Source organism: Trichomycterus rosablanca, chromosome 9 (assembly GCF_030014385.1).
Source record: "Trichomycterus rosablanca isolate fTriRos1 chromosome 9, fTriRos1.hap1, whole genome shotgun sequence".
Classification (NCBI taxonomy): domain Eukaryota; kingdom Metazoa; phylum Chordata; class Actinopteri; order Siluriformes; family Trichomycteridae; genus Trichomycterus; species Trichomycterus rosablanca.
In genome coordinates this window covers 1,065,473-1,086,481 of record NC_085996.1, presented here as the reverse complement: position 1 = coordinate 1,086,481, position 21,009 = coordinate 1,065,473, and the positions used below count along the sequence as shown (strand labels likewise).

The following is a 21,009-nucleotide window of genomic DNA, read 5'->3' as shown; positions in this document are numbered from 1 at the left end:
CACTAGGACATCTGCATCTCAGCAGTAAAGGAGAAGGATATCGAGGCCAAGCTGGCACAGGTGGTTGATTTATGGTACAGTCAGTTGCTCACATTTATGGCTTTTAAAGGCAGAGGAGAGCTGATGCTTAAAGGAGCTGAGACGGCAGAAATCATCACTGCCATGGAGGACAGTCTGATGGTGCTTGGATCACTTCTAAGCAACAGGTAAGTTTCATCAGGTTCTGTTCATGTCTCACACACTGATGTTCTCATTAGAAATAACAGTCTAGACTAGCACTTTGTAGATTTTTTGGTATTGCTTTGACCATTGCTTTGATGAAGTTTAAATATAGAGACTATTCTCCTTTATACGGATGTATAGGGGTTCAGTAAGCTTAGCAAGCTTAAACAAATAAAACAATGATGACTTCTGTCTGTTTAAACACTGGAGCATAGTCATAATGCACATAAAACTTTCTTTGTTATGGTAATTTTGGTAGATTGAGGGGTGCAAGTCATAATTCTGATGATTCTACAGAATTATTATTATTATTATTATTATTATTATTATTAGTTTAGTATTTCATTGAACTTAATTAATCAAACTAAAGTTTATTTAACTGTGTAGTGGGCGCTCTGTGTGGGTGGCACATGGGTAAATAAGATAAGATAAGATTCCTTTATTGATCCCCATGGGGGAAATTCGAGTGTTACAGCAGCTCCAGTACAGTGTAAGTAGAGTAAATACAGTAAATGAAAATAGAGTAGAATCAAATAAAAAATAAGGAAATTATCAAATAAATGATGGTAAATAAAGTATGGTAAATAATGCTCGCTTACTACCACTGGCATCCAGGGTTCAGTGCTATCGGTCAGTTCAGCGTCTACATACAGGCATGATTGGCTATGCCTGAGGTGGGGGGTAGCCAGGACCCTGCAATGGATCGTCGTCCTGTCGGGGGGGTGTTACTGCATTGCGCCTGATATTTCCAGGACCCACCAAGACCCTGACCAGGATAAAGCAATGGTAAAAATGAAATGAAACTGTGTGGTTCAATTTAATTTTGTGTTTGTATGATTTGTGTAAATTCTATTGATCTAAAGTATCCTCCAGGCCACCCAAAGAGGACGGGGGTCCCTGCTGAGTCTGGTTCCTCTCAAGGTTCCTTCCTGTATTTTTAAGGGAGGTTTCCTTGCCACTGTGGCCCTCGGCTTGCTCAATAGGGGTTTTTGATCTGTTGGTCCCGGACTTTGTAAAGTTGCTTTGAGACAATGTTTATTGTAAAAAGCGCTATATAAATAAATGTGACTTTACTTGACTAGTAAAAAACTCTTTTTAAGGAAGGGACACAACCCAACACTCACAGCTGTAATCGATCGAACCGGTTTGTTTCAATCCCAGGCAGTGGTGCTACCAACCTGGCTGGGCAACCAACAGGCACATTAGGTTTCATTGCAGCTGTACGGTTGTGCCCTTCGTTGTCTGGCCGAAGCACCTGCACTAGTGTTGCTCATGATTTGCTTAGCGTGGCAGCACTATATGAGACTCAGCCACTGGCAGGTGAATAGATGTGGCAGCGACTGGTAATCTCTGTTTGATTTCTCTGTACATAGATACAACACTCCTTTTAAGAAAGACATCCAGAACTGGGTTTTTAAGCTCTCCACATCATCAGACATCATCGAGCAGTGGCTGCTTGTTCAGAACCTGTGGGTGTACCTGGAGGCCGTGTTTGTGGGTGGAGACATTGCCAAGCAGCTTCCACAGGTACATCATTAATCTGCAGCCTGTATGTTTACTCACCTGTAATCATGAACTGCTTCATTTACGTATTATTACCTTGTAGGAAGCGAAGCGCTTCCAGAACATCGATAAATTATGGATAAAGATCATGCAGAGAGCCCATGAGATCCCCAGTGTGGTGCAGTGCTGCGTGGGAGATGAGACCATGAGCCAGCTTCTACCTCACCTGCAGGAGCAGCTTGAACTCTGCCAGAAATCTCTCACAGGGTATGAACACAGCCCCACACTGTACAGGGTGTCGATCTATTTCAGGGCAGAAGAAAACCCATATGGACAAGCGAAGAACATACAAAACTTCTCATGGTGGATGTATATCGAGCAACAAGTGGCAGTGGTGTAGCTTGAACCAGCTTATATATTGCCCATTGACCAAAGGCACGGATCAAACCTAGGTCTGCAGAACTCTGGTTTCACCCCTTCTTATTATTCAAATGATTCACATGTTTCAGACACAACCGCTGAAATTCATGATATAAAACTATAATACCGTGCAGCAGCAGTTTAGGGAAGGTCCTTTCTGTTCCAGCATGACTGCGCAAAGAAGCTCCAGTGTCCTGCACAGAGCTCTGACCTCAGCCCCACTCAACAGCTCTGGGATGAACCAGAACATTAACATCGATGCCCAGTCGTACTAATGCTCTTATCACTGAGTGGGCACAAATTCCCATACTTCAGAACAGAGGCTGTTGTTCTAGCTGAAAATATCACACAGAGGTCACTAGATAGGGCAAGCCGTAGCCTGGCGCTTAGGGTACTGGACTAGTAATCAGAAGATCGCTGGTTCAAGCCCCACCACTGCCAGGGTGCTGCTGTTGGGCCCTTGAGCGAGGCCCTTAAACCTCAATTGCTCAGACTGTAGACTGTAACTGTACTGTAAGTCGCTTTGGATGAAGTCGTCTGCTAAATGCTGAAAATGTAAATAGGATGTCTAACACGCTCACGGTCCAAATACTTTTGGCCATATAGCATGCATCTGTGTAGGCATGAACACAGTGTGAGCCATGTCTTTTACATGATAAATCACTAGATCAGTGCTAACTAACTAAACCTGGACATACAATTCAAAGCAAATGTCCTATTTATTTTTTTATTAATTTATTTATTTATTTAATTGAATGTAGAAAATGTCAGCAAATCACTGATTTGATGCTAACAAACAAACAAAAACACTCACATTATTATTTTCCTCACTGTCCACACATCCCTCATCCCAAAACCCAGTATTATTACCGTGCATTAGTGAGGCTTTATCTAAGCACATGTGACAGCAGCTGTCTCAAAACATCTGCATCATCAGGCTTCACCTGTTTCTGTACAGCTACCTGGAAAAGAAACGACTGCAGTTCCCCCGCTTTTTCTTTGTGTCCGATCCTGCTTTACTGGAAATCCTCGGACAAGCCAGTGACTCTCACACCATCCAGGTACGAGCGGCGCACCAGTATAAACGCTCTCCACGTCAGTCCAGCTTCATAACCATCGTTGCACTGGTGATTGCAGGCTCATCTCCTGGGAGTGTTCGACAACGTCAGTGAGGTGGAGTTTCATGTCAAGGACTACGACAAGATTTTGGCGGTGATCTCTCAGGAGGGCGAGAAAGTACCCGTACGTATCAGCTGGAGCTCAGAAGTGTGCGGTTGTATTTATTTCCACACACACAGGGGAACAGAGTACAGATGAGAAGTAGGGGTGGGTGATGTTTCCAAAATCCTTCATCTTATCACGTCAAATAGAGATCAGTCGTAGTTAGTGATCAGCCAGGATTATAAAGGGCAACGGTAGGTGAGGCTGGGACAGTGGGAGCCTAGTGGGTGGAGTTTTGGGCTGTCAACTGAAAGCTTGAGAGTTCGAATCCCGGCTCTGCCATGCAGCCACTGTTGGGCCCTTGAGCAAGGCCCTTAACCCTCTCAGCTCTAGGGGCGCTGTACGATGGCCGACCCCAGCTTTGACCCAAGCTTCCGAAACAAGCCGTGATATGCGAAGAAAGAATTTAGTCGTTCTGTACGTCTGTATATGTATATATGACAAATAAAGGCATTCTATTCTATTTTATTGTTGTGTTAAAAACACTATATAGACAAAAGTATTGGGACGCCCCTTCTAATCTTTTAATTAATGTGTTTTAGGCACAACAATCTATAACATGTGTAATAAATCAATTATACAAGAAGTCATGAATTCAACTTTGCAGCAACAGTTTAGGGACTTCTCTTTCCTGTTCCTGTTCCAGCATGACTGTCCCCCTACATGAAGAAAAGCTCAATTTAATGAAACTTCACATGCTGCCATCATCTGTACTACTGAATGGACACAAATTCCCATAGACATACCACAAAGTCTAACCCTAGAAGCTTCTTAGTAAAGCGACTGTTCTACCTGAAAAAGTCACTTTATTTTAGACAGTGTATTGTCTAAGCAATTAGGGGTTAGGGCCTTGCTCAACAGTGCCAACCTGGCGGTGGTACGGCTTAAACCAGTGACCATTTGGTAACTGGTCCAGTACCTTAACCACTAGGCTACAGCTGCCCTTAGTGAGGCGTTTTGCAAGCTCATGGTCAGGTGTCCACATACTTTTGGCCATACAGTGTAGATCCAGTTGCCTCTTACCTTATTCGATGTTATGTTATGACATTTTTTAATGAACGATCTGAAGAAAAGACTCTGAGTTAATGAAATAAAAGTTATTTTCTGTGAGGAAACCAGAATTGATGATAGAGATAAACAGTGCACCTCTAGTGGTGTGGTATTTTATATATACATTATATATACATCCTACTCACTAAGAGGAAGAACCAGTAATGAAGTTTTTATTTCTGTGTTGATTATGATAATTGATTTGGATGGAGCTGCTCTGATGTGCTGTGTGTGTTTACCAGCTGGACAAACCAGTAATGGCGCGCGGTCCTGTGGAACTCTGGTTGGGAGAGTTACTGGTGCAACAGCAAGCCTCACTGCACTCAGTCATAAAAGCAGCTCAGCTGCAGATTAATGAGCCCGACTTCCAGCTCCTCACCTTCCTTAACCAGGTCCAAGCTCAGGTACGCAACAGCTCAGAGCGTGCGTATCATAACAATGCGTATAACATATAGCACAGCCTTAAAAATACATGCACCGGTGATGTTCCTCTCCTTCAGGTGGGCCTGCTGGGCATTCAGATGCTCTGGACTCGAGACTCAGAGGAGGCACTGCAGAATGCCAAGAAGGACAAGAGGGTCATGTCTGTGACAAACCAGAAGTTTCTGGATCTGCTGAACACGCTGATAGCACAGACGACTCACGACTTGTCCAAGTTCGAGCGTGTTAAGTTTGAGACGCTGGTTACAATCCACGTCCATCAGAGAGACATTTTTAATGATTTGGTAAGAATATGACTTCTGTAATCACGTGATTCCTTTTATGGCATGTTTATCAGCATCTTTATCCTGGTCAGGGTCGCTGTGGGCTCGCTTTCACCGGAACCCACCCATCTCAGGACTTCAGCTATCCCCACACTCCTTAGACATAGCTAATTATATCTGTGTAGACGCCTCGCACCGCTGAGGTTCGAATCTGGATCTCAGCATGAGTGTGATAGACCTCTGCACCACCCGAGCACCCAGTCCTTTCATTTTATCTTTATATCTTTATATTCTGGCTTATAAAAAGAGAGTTATTAAATTAACATCATTATTTATCATCATTTTGTATATTTTTGTTGTACAGTCTTGGGCAAAAAAGGTAAAAATGGAGTCAGAAGATGTTTTGAAAACATTTAATCATCTAGACATGTTACTTTGAGTTTTATATCAAGCATTGAAATCCGTTCATGAATTTTTCTGTGTATAAGAAGATTTTCCACCCAACCGAGCAGTGCGGAACAAACGGTGGCTCAGATCTTCCTTCTGGATCATTTTCTGACCGGCCAGTTGTTGTTAGGACCATTATAAGGAATTTTGGGTTGTGTGCACACACCACACACACACACACGTAGTTTACGATGAAATAAATCTCTTTCCTCTCTGTGATGTTATCTGTTCAAAAAAGCATCACACTTTTTTACCCACCCATTTTATATTCCATACAAACATGAATGTTTACTTTGTCTAGCGTCAGTAAATCCTTACCAGCGTGTTATTATTTTATATACTAATAAATACAAGGTTAAAGCGCAGTTGTAGTCTGTATCAGGAATAGAATTAACCGTAGCCCTGTGCTTGTTAGGTGAAAATGAACATCAGGTCCGTCGGTGACTTTGAATGGCTGAAGCAGAGCAGATTTTATTTCCGGGAGGATCAGGATCACGTCGCAGTGTCGATCACGGACGTCGACTTCATCTATCAGAACGAGTTTTTAGGCTGCACGGACAGGCTGGTCATCACTCCTCTAACAGACAGGTGCTTCTACTCGTCCTTTAGGAGGTCCTCGTGTACATTCAATAGAAATAACAATAATGTTTTTCTCCCAGGTGTTACATTACCTTAGCTCAGGCGTTAGGTATGAGTATGGGCGGAGCTCCTGCTGGTCCGGCTGGGACGGGCAAAACCGAAACCACCAAAGACATGGGCCGCTGCCTGGGGAAGTACGTCGTGGTCTTTAACTGCTCCGACCAGATGGACTTCAGAGGACTGGGCAGGATTTATAAAGGTGATTTTATTTAGTCAGTCAACACGGCGCTACACTATAGGTCAACAAGTATGTGGACACCTGACCCTGAGCGTATTGGTTACCCGTTCCATACTCATTAGATTTAATATGGACTTGCCTTTCTATACGATTTTGGTAGTGTGCATGTGGAAATTTGTGTCCATGTAGGTAAATGTTGGGTGAAAAGACCTGGCTTACAATCAACATTCCAGTTTTTGCTCACTTGTGTTCAGTGAGATTGAGCTCAGGGTGTTCTACATCGGGGGAGCCAAAAAAATGGGTTGCAGAGAAAAGATTAACAGAAATTAACTTGTACAAGAACGCCCCCTTGTGAAGGCTTTACGTTACATCTCGTAGACCACAGTGGGACCAGATTGCTACCATTTTTATTAATGAAGTATTATTTGTTTTGTGTTTTGTTTTAATGCATTGTTTGTGTGGCCTGGCTTGCTGTAAAAATCATGACATAGACAACATGTGAGACGTTTAAAAAAAAGTTTAAAAAACTCTGATTTACATGATACTTGAATTCTTCCACACCAGAGACTTTAACCTTTGTGCATAGTTCACAGAAGAATAGTCATACTGGAACAGGAAGGGACCTTCCCCAGAATGTTGTCTAAATGTTTATAGCATAACATTATAGCATTTTTACCACTCTTAGTACTGTGTATAGAGAAACATGTAAACGTAATGATTAGGAGGGGTGTCCACACTTTTCGACCGTGTAGTGTGTAACAGCAGAATAAGTCTGTATTAAAGAGACGTATCTGAGTGTGCTATCAGTCCAGATTTTATTCAGAATGGTACTGAGGATAAAACGATCACGTATATCCACTCTAATAAAGGACTTTCTGTTAGGTCTGGCTCAGTCTGGGTCCTGGGGATGCTTCGATGAGTTTAACAGGATCGACCTGCCCGTGCTGTCGGTCGCTGCACAGCAGATCCACATCGTCCTGAGCGCTCGCAAAGAGCGCAAAGCTCAGTTCCTCTTCACCGACGGAGACTGTGTGGATCTGAACCCCGAATTCGGACTCTTTATTACCATGGTAACGTATTTACAGATGTTCAAATATACACGTGTGGTCCATATTTTAGCACCTTTGATTGTTTGGTATAAAAAGCCAATCATTAGATAAAAATGGACATGGAGTAAGTGAACGTTGTGTCATCAACATCTTGCCCAAATACATTCAACACAACATTGACATTTCAGTCATGTAAGAACAGTAATATAAGAAACACAGTGAATGACACGGGCAGGATTAAAGGCGTCCTTTACTTTAAACTAATGTGTCTTGTTATAGAACCCGGGCTACGCCGGTCGCCAGGAACTGCCCGAAAATCTAAAGGTGCAGTTCAGGACCGTTTCTATGATGGTTCCTGACAGACAGGTGAGGTTTTTATACACTGGTACTGGTACGTGAACTCATTTCCCTTCTGTAGAAGCTCAGCTAAGCGAAACCCTCTGTGTTTCAGATCATCATGAGAGTCAAACTGGCCAGCTGTGGTTTCATCGAGAACGTTATACTGGCTCAGAAGTTCTTTGTGCTTTATAAACTGTGTGAGGAGCAGCTCACGAAGCAGGTACATGTCAGCAAACACACACCAAATGGCCAAAAGTATGGAAACACCCATCCTAATTATTAAAGGTGGATGGAACGCAGTCAGCAGTGTACTGAGCATGTGCAGTTCATCCAGTTTCATTATTGATCAGTGGTGTATCTGTGAGATCAAATTCAGATGATGAATGTTTGCTTGTAGTTAAATCAAACATATTTTCATACAGTTTGTATTATAATTAATAACAAAATTGGCGCTCAGGTGGTGCAGTGGTAAATTCCGTACTAGCGTAATAGCGTACTACCGCTGGGGTCCAGGGTTTAAATCGGCGCTGCTGTTGGACGTCTACATACAGACATGATTGACCATGTCTCGAAGCTAAAGGTGGCCGAGGGTTCGTTTCTGACCGGGGTGTGTTTCTGCATTGCGCCCAGTGACTCCTAAATAAGTGGACCCACCGTGACCCTGACCAGGATAAAGGATAAAGTGGTAAATAATAAAAAAGAAACAATAATGATAAAAGTGATTAAAGCATTCGTGGTAAATTGCGCTGAGCCACTAACACTGAGATCCTTGGTGCTATCGGCCGGTCGGGCATCCAGATACAGATATAATTGGCTATGCCTTGGGGGATTTGGAATTGGGGGCTGAACAACCTAGCCATTGAGAGGTGCACTCGTCAGGGTGCATTCACTGCCGGTCCCAAGCCAAGATAAAATAAAAAAAGGCATCCAGTGTAAAGACTGTACACACACCAGATCTGCTGTGGTGACCATGAATATGGAGCAGCCAGAAGATCAAATAAATCTGGTCAGTTAGAGTTGATCAGTGAACAGTTACAGAATATAAATAAGGATTTTTTTTTTTCATACTGGATTGTATATAATTCTGTTCACTTGTTGTTAAGAATGTAAATCAGAATATTCATGTATAAACTCTTCTCTCTCTGTAGGTTCACTATGATTTTGGGTTGAGGAACATTCTGTCGGTTTTGAGGACTCTGGGAGCTGAGAAACGGGCTCGACCCTCAGACTCCGAGTCCAGCATCGTGATGAGGGTTCTGCGTGACATGAACCTCTCCAAACTGGTGAGAACCGTAACCATTGCAGTATCAGTACTAAATGACGCCACGGAAAGGACCCACGTTGTGCTCCTGGTTTTGGGGATCTTCATGCACCCTGCTTGTGCTGCTACAGGTGGATGAAGACGAGCCTCTGTTTCTCAGTCTGATCAGTGACCTGTTTCCTGGGATTCAGCTGGATAACAGCACCTACGCTGAGCTGCAGGCTGCAGTCGCCACACAAGTGCAACAAGCAGGAATCGTTAATCACCCGCCGTGGAACCTCAAGCTCGTACAGGTAAACTCACCTGAACATGTGTGTCTGTGTGTATGTGTGTGTGTGTATGTGTGTGTCTGTGTGTGTATATGCGTGTGTATGTGTGTGTTTATATATGTGTATATGTGTGTGTATATATATGTGTGTCTGTGTGTGTATATGCGTGTGTATGTGTGTGTCTGTGTGTGTATATGTGTGTGTATGTGTGTGTATATGCGTGTATATGTGTGTGTATATATATGTGTGTGTGTGTGTGTGTATATGTGAGTGTATATATATATGTGTGTGTGTATATGTGTGTGTGTGTATATGTGTGTGTGTGTGTGTATATATACAGTGTATCACAAAAGTGAGTACACCCTTCATATTTCTGCAGATATTTAAGTATATCTTTTCATGGGACAACACTGACAAAATGACACTTTGACACAATGAAAAGTAGTCTTTGTGCAGCTTATATAACAGTGTAAATTTATTCTTCCCTCAAAATAACTCAATATACAGCCATTAATGTCTAAACCACTGGCAACAAAAGTGAGTACACCCCTTAGTGAAAGTTCCTGAAGTGTCAATATTTTGTGTGGCTACCATTATTTCCCAGAACTGCCTTAACTCTTCTGGGCATGGAGTTTACCAGAGCTTCACAGGTTGCCACTGGAATGCTTTTTCACTCCTCCATGACGACATCACGGAGCTGGCGGATATTCGAGACTTTGCGCTCCTCCACCTTCCGCTTGAGGATGCCCCAAAGATGTTCTATTGGGTTTAGGTCTGGAGACATGCTTGGCCAGTCCATCACCTTTACCCTCAGCCTCTTCAATAAAGCAGTGGTCGTCTTAGAGGTGTGTTTGGGGTCATTATCATGCTGGAACACTGCCCTGCGACCCAGTTTCCGGAGGGAGGGGATCATGCTCTGCTTCAGTATTTCACAGTACATATTGGAGTTCATGTGTCCCTCAATGAAATGTAACTCCCCAACACCTGCTGCACTCATGCAGCCCCAGACCATGGCATTCCCACCACCATGCTTGACTGTAGGCATGACACACTTATCTTTGTACTCCTCACCTGATTGCCGCCACACATGCTTGAGACCATCTGAACCAAACAAATTAATCTTGGTCTCATCAGACCATAGGACATGGTTCCAGTAATCCATGTCCTTTGTTGACATGTCTTCAGCAAACTGTTTGCGGGCTTTCTTGTGTAGAGACTTCAGAAGAGGCTTCCTTCTGGGGTGACAGCCATGCAGACCGATTTGATGTAGTGTGCGGCGTATGGTCTGAGCACCGAAAGGCTGACCCCCCACCTTTTCAATCTCTGCAGCAATGCTGACAGCACTCCTGCGCCTAGCTTTCAAAGACAGCAGTTGGATGTGACGCTGAGCACGTGCACTCAGCTTCTTTGGACGACCAACGCAAGGTCTGTTCTGAGTGGAACCTGCTCTTTTAAAACACTGGATGATCTTGGCCACTGTGCTGCAGCTCAGTTTCAGGGTGTTGGCAATCTTCTTGTAGCGTTGGCCATCTTCATGTAGCGCAACAATTCGTCTTTTAAGATCCTCAGAGAGTTCTTTGCCATGAGGTGCCATGTTGGAACTTTCAGTGACCAGTATGAGAGAGTGTGAGAGCTGTACTAGTAAATTGAACACAACTGCTCCCTATGCACACCTGAGACCTAGTAACACTAACAAATCACATGACATTTTGGAGGGAAAATGACAAGCAGTGCTCAATTTGGACATTTAGGGGTGTAGTCTCTTAGGGGTGTACTCACTTTTGTTGCCGGTGGTTTAGACATTAATGGCTGTATATTGAGTTATTTTGAGGGAAGAATAAATTTACACTGTTATATAAGCTGCACACAGACTACTTTTCATTGTGTCAAAGTGTCATTTTGTCAGTGTTGTCCCATGAAAAGATATACTTAAATATCTGCAGAAATGTGAGGGGTGTACTCATTTTTGTGATACACTGTATATATGTGTGTGTATGTGTGTGTATATATATGTGTATGTGTGTGTTTATGTATGTGTATATGTGTGTGTGTGTGTGTGTGTATATGTGTGTGTGTGTGTGTATATGTGTGTGTGTATATGTGTGTGTGTGTGTGTGTGTGTGTATATGTGTGTGAGGATGCCAGGGCCTTGTTTACCCCCAGACATTGCCAGTAAAGTCTGTGTGCACCACTAGGGATTTGAACCCTGGATCCTGGCATAGTGGCCACCCAAGCGCCCATAAATAAATATACGGCCTCTATATGCATTAACTACTAATAACAAGCATCTAACTCACCCCACAGTCAGTTCCATTACATCAGTGAAACCAGAACCGATGATCATGACTACACTATAATCACCTGTTTACGTTTTGTAAATGTTTCCGGCAGTTATACGAGGCGTCGCGGGTGCGTCACGGCCTGATGACCCTCGGCCCGAGCGGAGCCGGAAAGACGACCGCCATTAACATCCTCATGCGCGCCATGACAGAGTGCGGCGCTGCTCACAGAGAGATGAGGATGAACCCCAAAGCCATCACCGCGCCCCAGATGTTCGGCCGTCTGGACGCCGCTACCAACGACTGGACCGACGGGATCTTCTCCACCCTGTGGAGGAAAACTCTCAGAACTAAAAAGGGTGAGCATGAGCTGGGTTTTAAAAACTCTTCCAAAGTTATCAGCCATTTGAAGGGCAGAGTGAACCATTGTTCTGGTCTGAAGTGAGAAAAATTAACAACTTCAGGCTTTAAAACCCCCAGGATTCTTTGCTGTATTTGAAGTAGCAGCATAAACCAGTACAAACACATAACTGCAGCTCATGTATTAAACATGACATTAATATTATTCAATTATTATCTTTAGGCTTTGTAAATGTTTTCACTCCCTCAGAATGAGCACTGCACATCATGTCTTTATTCTTTATTCAGGAGAAAACATCTGGATTGTGCTGGATGGGCCAGTAGACGCCATCTGGATCGAGAACCTGAACTCGGTGCTGGACGACAACAAAACTCTGACCCTGGCGAACGGTGACCGGATCCCTATGTCCCCGAGCTGTAAGCTGGTGTTTGAGGTGCACAACATGGACAATGCTTCTCCCGCTACCGTCTCCAGAGTGGGCATGGTGTTCATGAGCTCCTCCGCTCTCAGCTGGAGACCCATTCTGCAGGTTCTCATTTATAACTGCTAACTCTCACTTACTGCTTAGTCCTGATCAGGGTCAAGGGGGATTCAGATCCACCCAGGAAAAAAGCTAGATGCAAAGAAGAAATACCACATTGACAGACAGACTCAAACCTAGAGGGAATTTAGATCTGCTAATCCACCCACTGGCAAGTATTAAGAAGTAGGAAGAAAATAAGGATTCTGTAGGAAAGTGGATCTTATGACCTTAAGTTCCAATGGGCTGAAGGGATTCCTCATTACAGGCAGCCGTAGCCTAGCGTTTAGGTACTGGACCAGTAATCAGAAGGTTGCTGGTTCAAGCCCCACCACTGCCAGGTTGCCAGGGCCCTTAACCCTCATTTGCTTAGATTGTATACTGTCACAGTACTGTAAGTCGCTTTGGATAAAAGTGTCTGTGAAATACTGAAAATGTAAATGTACTGCTGCAATAGCGGCCTCTGCTGGCTGGTCGAGACACCGCATGACACAGATGGTGAATAGCGGAGAGCAGCGCGTGACTCTCAGTACGCCATACTGATCCCTGCCCACCTAATGCAGGTGAAAAGAAGTGGCTGCTACACATGTGTCGGAGGGGGCATGTGTTAGGTACTGTGCTCCTCAGTCAGGGTCGAGATTTACAGCAGTAGAGCAGATATTTATATGAGATATTTATACTACAGAGATACCATCAGCCAGAACCAAATTCCTTGTGTTTATCCGATAAATCTGATTCTGATTCTGAGATATAACTGGGGAATTGGATGTGATTAGATTTGGAGAAAAAGGGAAAGATGCAACCATGCTGCTGTAGAAATAAAGTCTCAAATAAAATAAAACATGATGTGTCGTTTTCCCTTGGTGGTTACAGTGCAGTCAAACTAAATAAAAATATAAATGTACAATATTTATTCTTCCGTAACAGGATTCCTTAACAGGTCTCACTCTCATCATCTGCTTAGTAAAATAAGGAATAATAATAATGAAGCTTTTTGTGACCAGTTATAAGTCTGGTTAATAACAATTCAAGCTGCAGTATATCAAAGTGTGTGTGTGTGTGTGTGTGTGTGTGTGTCAGGGCTGGACCAACAAGCGCAGTGCTCAGGAAGCTGACAGCCTGATGAGCCTGTATGATAAGATATTTGAAGATGCTTATATATTCATGAAACAAAACCTCAAGCCAAAAATGCAGCTCTTGGAGTGCAACTACGTTATGCAGGTAAACTACAGTCATGCAGTATGAAAGAGTGTGGTCAGTACTTCAGTACTTCATTATCAGCATCCAGATCAGTTTTAAATCTTTATTAATAATCATTACACTTGAATAATTACCCGGTTACTATTACGTCATGTTACTTTACTGCGCTGATACCCGTACTGGTGCTCACCCCCTGACGTGTGTGTCCAGTCGGTAAACCTGCTGGAGGGTCTGATTCCTCCTAAAGATGCTGGAGGCACGTTGAGCAGCGAGCACCTGGAGCGCCTCTTCGTGTTCTGCATGATGTGGAGTCTGGGAGCTCTGCTGGAACTGGATGACCGGGACAAGATGGAGCTGTTCGTTCGCTCTCATGAAAGCAAGCTTGACCTGCCACCGACAGAGCCTGGCCAGACCATGTTCGAGTACATGGTCAATCAGAACGGCAAGTTTACCACATCGACTTAATAAAGCTGGAGGCAACAGGTATTCCTGGTGTTTTTGGGACTGTGGGGTATTTTGGTGATTGGAATCGTGTCTCTGCTTCCGGAAGCAGATCATGGAACAAACGACTGCGTCCAGCCTAATAAAAAATGAGCCCTCACTATTAGGGATGTAACGATGCACCACGAGACAGTTAAAAATCCATTCACATGTGTAACGATTCAAATCGGTTTACATGTACAGTATAATGAATCGATATTGACTTTAAGCAGCAGAGGGCGCTGGTGCTATTCACCTCGCCTGGTTGAAGTCACTACAGGGTTGCCAGGTTCAGAATGTATTTATGTGAGGATACTTTCTTTATCTGTATCATTTATGTATTTATTTAATGTGGGGTTTGTTTTAAAATTTCATTTCAGTTTTTCTTTTACACAAAAAGGGAAACGTGCAGCATTGTTTTGCATAGTTTGCACCTACCTCAGAAATAAAAGGACTTTCATTATTTAGATAAATAAAAGATAAGCACAAATGCAGTATTTTTTTTTATTTTTTTAAAGAGAATAATAAAAGGAAACTTTGTCAAAATTTGTCTTCAATTTAATTTTGTTTAAAACAATCTGGAAAGATTCGTATCGTGAATCGCATCGCATCGTGGGTAGTGTATCGTTACATCCCTACTCATTATTGCTGATTATTTGCAGCCTATAAGGTGGATTTTTTTTATTTCAGGTGACTGGGATCACTGGAGTAAATACGTCGTGGAGTACGTCTACCCCACAGACTCGGCACCAGACTACACGTCCATTCTCGTTCCCAACGTGGACAACACCAGAACGAGCTTCCTGATTGAGGCCATCGCAAAACAGCGCAAGGTCGTCACATATCTAACTGCTGGAACACACGTGGACTGTGTGTCTCTGACCCTTGATTAGAAATTTTGTGTGTGTGTTGTGCTTAGGCTGTTCTCCTCACCGGTGAACAGGGGACTGCCAAGACGGTCATGATTAAGGCCTACACGAAGAAATACAACCCTGAGATGGATCTGTTCAAATCCATGAACTTCTCCTCCGCCACGGAGCCGATCATGTTCCAGGTGAAGGAAAGGAAGGAGATGCAGTAAAACTCACCATTACCGATGACTGATTCTGATTAACGCCGTTCTGATTACAGCGGGCAGTAGAGAGTTACATAGAGAAGCGGCTGGGCAGCACATACGGACCCCCCGGCAGACGGAGACTGACCGTTTTTATTGATGACATCAACATGCCTGTCGTCAATGAATGGGGAGATCAGGTCGGAAAATTAAACATCGATACAAATATACACCGATCAGCCATAACATTAAAACCACCTCACTGTCCATTTTATCAGCTCCACTGACCACATAGAAGCACTTTGTTTTTAACCTGCTTTCACCCTGTTTTACAATGGTCAGGACCACCACAGAGCAGCTATTATTTAGGTGGTGGATCATTCTCAGCACTGCAGTGACACTGACATGGTGGTGGTGTGTTAGTGTGTGTTGTGCTGGTATGAGTGGATCAGACACAGCAGCACTGCTGGAGTTTTTAAACACCGTGTCCACTCACTGTCCACTCTATCAGACACTCCTACCTAGTCGGTCCACCTTGTAGATGTAAAGTCAGAGACGATCGCTCATCTATTGCTGCTGTTTGAGTCGCTCATCTTCTAGACCTTCATCAGCGGTCACAGGACGCCGCCCACGGGGCGCTCTTGGCTGGATATTTTTGGTTGGTGGACGATTCTCAGTCCAGCAGTGACAGTGAGGTGTTTTAAAACTCCAGCAGCGCCGCTGTGTCTGATCCACTCATACCTGCACACCACCACCATGTCAGTGTCACCATGAGAATCATCCACCACCTAAATAATACCTGCTCTGTGGGGGTCCTGACAAAGCATGTAGACAAACAGATGGACTACAGTCAGTAATTGTAGAACTACAAAGTGCTTCTATATGGTAAGTGGAGCTGATAAAATGGACAGAGAGTGTAGAAACAAGGAGGTGGTTGGAGTTAAAGTCCAGTTTAATTGTTGTTTGTCCAGTAATGGTGATAAGAAGTGGAGGCCACACAGTCTATAAATAATCTGTAATATTTCATGTTTTTTTTCTGTAGATCACAAATGAAATAGTGCGTCAGACGATGGAGATGTCGGGCATGTACAGTCTGGATAAACCCGGTGATTTCACCACCATAACAGACGTTCAGATGATGGCCGCCATGATCCATCCCGGCGGTGGCAGGAACGATATTCCTCAGAGACTGAAGAGACAGTTCACAGTGTTTAACTGCACGCTTCCGGCCAACTCCTCCATCGACATGATCTTCGGTAATAATCACGTCGGTACTGCGCTCGGTCAGGAGTGAAATATGATGGGGTAACTGGATACGACTAGATTGGGAGGAACACTGGGGCAAAATGTGGGGATGTTTTGGTGTTTTTAGCTGCTTTACACTGATTGCTGATGTAACCGAGCGTCTTTAATGTTTACTGAGTCTATAAAGAAAGAAATCAACTGAACACAGACAAACTATTTAGAGCAGAAAACTTTACTGGTTTGTTCTTTTTGAGGTGCAGCAAGAGACGATCACGTGTGTAGAGAAACACACTTTTACATTCATTATGGATCCACAAAGGGACAAAATGCACTTAATACGTAAAACACACATCAAACACGGTCAGGTAGTGAAGTCTCGTAGGTTAATGTAATTACTGTAAGATTGCTAGGATGCCTTATACTGCACATTTCACGATCCGTGCTGTGATTTTCACGGTCTGAATTAGGCAGGACCTTGATTATTAGAGGTTTCTATCTTTCTTTTTCATGCCAAACCTTTGAAGCTGTTTCACAGAGAACTGACCAGTACTTTTCTATTAGGAATTATTGGCTGTGGATATTTCCATCAGTGTCGAGGATTTACACCAGAGATCTCTGACACTGTACAGCGTCTCGTACCCGCTTCCCGGATTCTCTGGCAATGGACCAAGGTAAAATGCATCGTTAGTAAAATGATCACTCCCTGTGAGGTGAAAGAGTCCAAACCTCTCCTGCACTGTGTTACAGGGGAAGATGTTGCCCACTCCATCAAAGTTTCACTACTTCTTCAACCTAAGAGATCTGTCCAGGATTTGGCAGGGCATGCTGAAGATCAGAGCAGAAGAGTGTGATACAGTCGCCACCCTCCTGTCCTTGTTCAAGTGTGAATGCACTCGAGTCATCGCAGACCGGTAAGGTGTCTGTCTGGCTGTCTTTCTGTCTGTCTGTCTATCTATCTATCTCTATCTCTCTCTATCTATCTAGGGTCTATCTGTCTGTCTATCTCTATCTGTCTGTCTATCTATCTATCTATCTATCTATCTATCTATCTATCTGTCTGTCTGTCTATCTATCTATCTATCTATCTATCTATCTATCTATCTAGGGTCTATCTATCTATCTATCTGTCTGTCTGTCTGTCTGTCTATCTATCTATCTGTCTGTCTGTCTATCTATCTATCTATCTATCTATCTATCTATCTATCTATCTATCTATCTATCTATCTATCTATCTAGGGTCTATCTGTCTGTCTATCTCTATCTGTCTGTCTATCTATCTATCTATCTATCTATCTATCTATCTATCTATCTATCTATCTATCTAGGGTCTATCTGTCTGTCTATCTCTATCTGTCTATCTATCTATCTATCTATCTATCTATCTAGGGTCTATCTGTCTGTCTATCTCTATCTGTCTATCTATCTATCTATCTATCTATCTATCTGTCTGTCTATCTATCTATCTATCTATCTATCTATCTATCTATCTATCTATCTATCTAGGGTCTATCTATCTATCTATCTGTCTGTCTGTCTATCTATCTGTCTATCTATCTGTCTGTTTGTCTGTCTATCTATCTATCTATCTATCTATCTATCTATCTATCTATCTATCTATCTAGGGTCTATCTATCTATCTATCTATCTATCTAGGGTCTATCTGTCTGTCTATCTCTATCTATCTATCTATCTATCTATCTATCTATCTATCTATCTATCTATCTATCTATCTAGGGTCTATCTGTCTGTCTATCTCTATCTGTCTATCTATCTATCTATCTATCTATCTATCTATCTATCTATCTATCTATCTATCTATCTATCTATCTGTCTGTCTGTCTGTCTGTCTATCTATCTATCTATCTATCTATCTATCTATCTATCTATCTATCTATCTAGGGTCTATCTATCTATCTATCTGTCTGTCTGTCTGTCTATCTATCTGTCTATCTATCTGTCTGTTTGTCTGTCTGTCTGTCTATCTATCTATCTATCTATCTATCTATCTATCTATCTATCTATCTAGGGTCTATCTATCTATCTGTCTGTCTGTCTGTCTGTCTGTCTATCTATCTATCTATCTATCTATCTATCTATCTATCTATCTAGGGTCTATCTATCTATCTATCTATCTATCTATCTATCTATCTAGGGTCTATCTATCTATCTATCTGTCTGTCTGTCTATCTATCTATCTATCTATCTATCTATCTATCTATCTATCTATCTAGGGTCTATCTATCTATCTATCTATCTATCTAATCTATCTATCTATCTATCTATCTATCTATCTATCTAGGGTCTATCTATCTATCTATCTATCTATCTATCTATCTATCTATCTAATCTATCTGTCTGTCTGTCTGTCTGTCTGTCTGTCTGTCTGTCTATCTATCTATCTATCTATCTATCTATCTAGGGTCTATCTATCTATCTATCTATCTATCTATCTATCTATCTATCTATCTAATCTATCTGTCTGTCTGTCTGTCTGTCTATCTATCTATCTATCTATCTAGGGTCTATCTATCTATCTATCTATCTATCTATCTATCTATCTATCTATCTATCTATCTATCTATCTATCTAGGGTCTATCTATCTATCTATCTATCTATCTATCTATCTATCTATCTGTCTGTCTGTCTGTCTGTCTGTCTGTCTGTCTGTCTATCTATCTATCTATCTATCTATCTATCTATCTATCTATCTATCTATCTAGGGTCTATCTATCTATCTGTCTGTTTGTCTATCTATCTATCTATCTATCTATCTATCTATCTATCTATCTATCTATCTATCTAGGGTCTATCTATCTATCTATCTGTCTGTCTGTCTGTCTGTCTGTCTATCTATCTATCTGTCTGTCTATCTATCTATCTATCTATCTATCTATCTATCTATCTATCTATCTATCTAGGGTCTATCTGTCTGTCTATCTCTATCTGTCTGTCTATCTATCTATCTATCTATCTATCTAGGGTCTATCTGTCTGTCTATCTCTATCTGTCTATCTATCTATCTATCTATCTATCTATCTAGGGTCTATCTGTCTGTCTATCTCTATCTGTCTATCTATCTATCTATCTATCTATCTGTCTGTCTGTCTGTCTGTCTGTCTGTCTGTCTGTCTATCTATCTATCTATCTATCTATCTATCTATCTATCTATCTAGGGTCTATCTATCTATCTATCTGTCTGTCTGTCTGTCTATCTATCTGTCTATCTATCTGTCTGTTTGTCTGTCTGTCTGTCTCTATCTATCTATCTATCTATCTATCTATCTATCTATCTATCTATCTATCTATCTATCTATCTAGGGTCTATCTATCTATCTATCTGTCTGTCTGTCTGTCTGTCTGTCTATCTATCTATCTATCTATCTATCTATCTATCTAGGGTCTATCTATCTATCTATCTATCTATCTATCTATCTAGGGTCTATCTATCTATCTATCTGTCTGTCTGTCTGTCTGTCTGTCTATCTATCTATCTATCTATCTATCTATCTATCTATCTATCTATCTAGGGTCTATCTATCTATCTATCTAATCTATCTATCTATCTATCTATCTATCTAGGGTCTATCTATCTATCTATCTATCTATCTATCTATCTATCTATCTATCTATCTATCTATCTAATCTATCTGTCTGTCTGTCTGTCTGTCTGTCTGTCTGTCTGTCTGTCTATCTATCTATCTATCTATCTAGGGTCTATCTATCTATCTATCTATCTATCTATCTATCTATCTATCTATCTATCTATCTATCTATCTATCTATCTAATCTATCTGTCTGTCTGTCTGTCTGTCTATCTATCTATCTATCTATCTATCTATCTATCTATCTATCTATCTATCTATCTAGGGTCTATCTATCTATCTATCTATCTATCTATCTATCTATCTATCTATCTATCTATCTATCTATCTATCTAGGGTCTATCTATCTATCTATCTATCTATCTATCTATCTATCTATCTATCTATCTATCTATCTATCTAGGGTCTATCTATCTATCTATCTATCTATCTATCTATCTATCTATCTATCTATCTATCTATCTATCTATCTATCTATCTAGGGTCTATCTATCTATCTATCTATCTATCTATCTATCTATCTATCTATCTATCTATCTATCTAGGGTCTATCTATCTATCTATCTATCTATCTATCTATCTATCTATCTATCTATCTATCTATCTAGGGTCTATCTATCTATCTATCTATCTATCTATCTATCTATCTATCATCTATCTATCTATCTATCTATCTAATCTATCTCTATCTGTCTATTTGTCTGTCACTGTCTGTCTGTCTATCTATCTAATGACTAGCTGTGTGTATTCCAGGTTTGTGTGTGAGGAGGATAAGCACTGGTTCGAGAAGTCTATAGCCCAGGTCATTCAGGAACACGTGGATCCTGCTTTGGTGCCACACCTCCACCCCGACCCTTACTTTGTGGACTTCCTGAGAGAGGCTCCAGAGCCTACAGGAGAGGAGGCTGATGACGCCTGTCTCGACGCTCCCAAAATCTATGAACTGGTACGTTTATTTTAAAACA

General features: G+C 41.9%; 1 protein-coding gene across 1 annotated transcript in view; it reads left to right on the top strand.

Moving 5' to 3' along the window:
• The window catches only part of LOC134320233 (dynein axonemal heavy chain 8-like), a 59,443-nt gene that overhangs the window by 19,384 nt on the left and 19,050 nt on the right, over positions 1–21,009 (top strand). The window contains exons 36-60 of the mRNA XM_063001560.1: positions 7–206; positions 1,596–1,749; positions 1,829–1,992; positions 3,104–3,206; positions 3,283–3,387; positions 4,659–4,820; positions 4,917–5,141; positions 5,983–6,155; positions 6,227–6,405; positions 7,267–7,454; positions 7,713–7,799; positions 7,885–7,992; positions 8,921–9,055; positions 9,165–9,326; positions 11,694–11,940; positions 12,230–12,471; positions 13,543–13,683; positions 13,873–14,104; positions 14,833–14,975; positions 15,062–15,196; positions 15,274–15,396; positions 16,239–16,452; positions 17,003–17,112; positions 17,189–17,352; positions 20,798–20,990. Coding sequence (XP_062857630.1) covers positions 7–206; positions 1,596–1,749; positions 1,829–1,992; positions 3,104–3,206; positions 3,283–3,387; positions 4,659–4,820; positions 4,917–5,141; positions 5,983–6,155; positions 6,227–6,405; positions 7,267–7,454; positions 7,713–7,799; positions 7,885–7,992; positions 8,921–9,055; positions 9,165–9,326; positions 11,694–11,940; positions 12,230–12,471; positions 13,543–13,683; positions 13,873–14,104; positions 14,833–14,975; positions 15,062–15,196; positions 15,274–15,396; positions 16,239–16,452; positions 17,003–17,112; positions 17,189–17,352; positions 20,798–20,990 — 4,089 coding nt within the window. The remainder of the gene's footprint in view (positions 1–6; positions 207–1,595; positions 1,750–1,828; positions 1,993–3,103; positions 3,207–3,282; positions 3,388–4,658; positions 4,821–4,916; positions 5,142–5,982; positions 6,156–6,226; positions 6,406–7,266; positions 7,455–7,712; positions 7,800–7,884; positions 7,993–8,920; positions 9,056–9,164; positions 9,327–11,693; positions 11,941–12,229; positions 12,472–13,542; positions 13,684–13,872; positions 14,105–14,832; positions 14,976–15,061; positions 15,197–15,273; positions 15,397–16,238; positions 16,453–17,002; positions 17,113–17,188; positions 17,353–20,797; positions 20,991–21,009) is intronic.